Source organism: Corvus brachyrhynchos, unplaced genomic scaffold (assembly GCF_000691975.1).
Source record: "Corvus brachyrhynchos isolate BGI_N302 unplaced genomic scaffold, ASM69197v1 scaffold18, whole genome shotgun sequence".
Classification (NCBI taxonomy): domain Eukaryota; kingdom Metazoa; phylum Chordata; class Aves; order Passeriformes; family Corvidae; genus Corvus; species Corvus brachyrhynchos.
Genome location: NW_008246064.1, coordinates 120,030 through 120,358, shown reverse-complemented (window position 1 = coordinate 120,358; position 329 = coordinate 120,030). Strand labels below are relative to the sequence as shown.

Below are 329 nucleotides of genomic sequence, written 5' to 3'. Positions count from 1 at the left end.
ACGACGCTCCCCCTGTGCTCCTTGCAGGACAGGTTTGCGCTGCACCTGTACTCGGTGAACGGGAAGCTCCTGTCCTCCGTCCCGCTGGACCGGGAGGTGACAGCCATGTGCCTGACCGAGGACTTCGTGGTGCTGGGGACCTCGGAGTGCGGCCTGGAGATCCGCGAGCTCCAGAGGTGAGCGCTGGCCACGCCCTGTCCTGTCCCCATTGCGCCCTCAGGGTGTGCCGTGCCCTGGTGTGCCATGGCTCGTGTCCTGTGCCATGGTGTCCCATGCCATGGCTCGTGTCCCGTGCCATGGTGTGCCGTGCCATGGCTCATGTCCCGTGC

General features: G+C 66.6%; 1 protein-coding gene across 1 annotated transcript in view; it reads left to right on the top strand.

Moving 5' to 3' along the window:
- Nucleotides 1-329, top strand: part of NBEAL2 (neurobeachin like 2) — a 29,710-nt gene that overhangs the window by 24,641 nt on the left and 4,740 nt on the right. The window contains exons 56-57 of the mRNA XM_017746713.1: nt 3-176; nt 215-325. Coding sequence (XP_017602202.1) covers nt 3-176; nt 215-325 — 285 coding nt within the window. The remainder of the gene's footprint in view (nt 1-2; nt 177-214; nt 326-329) is intronic.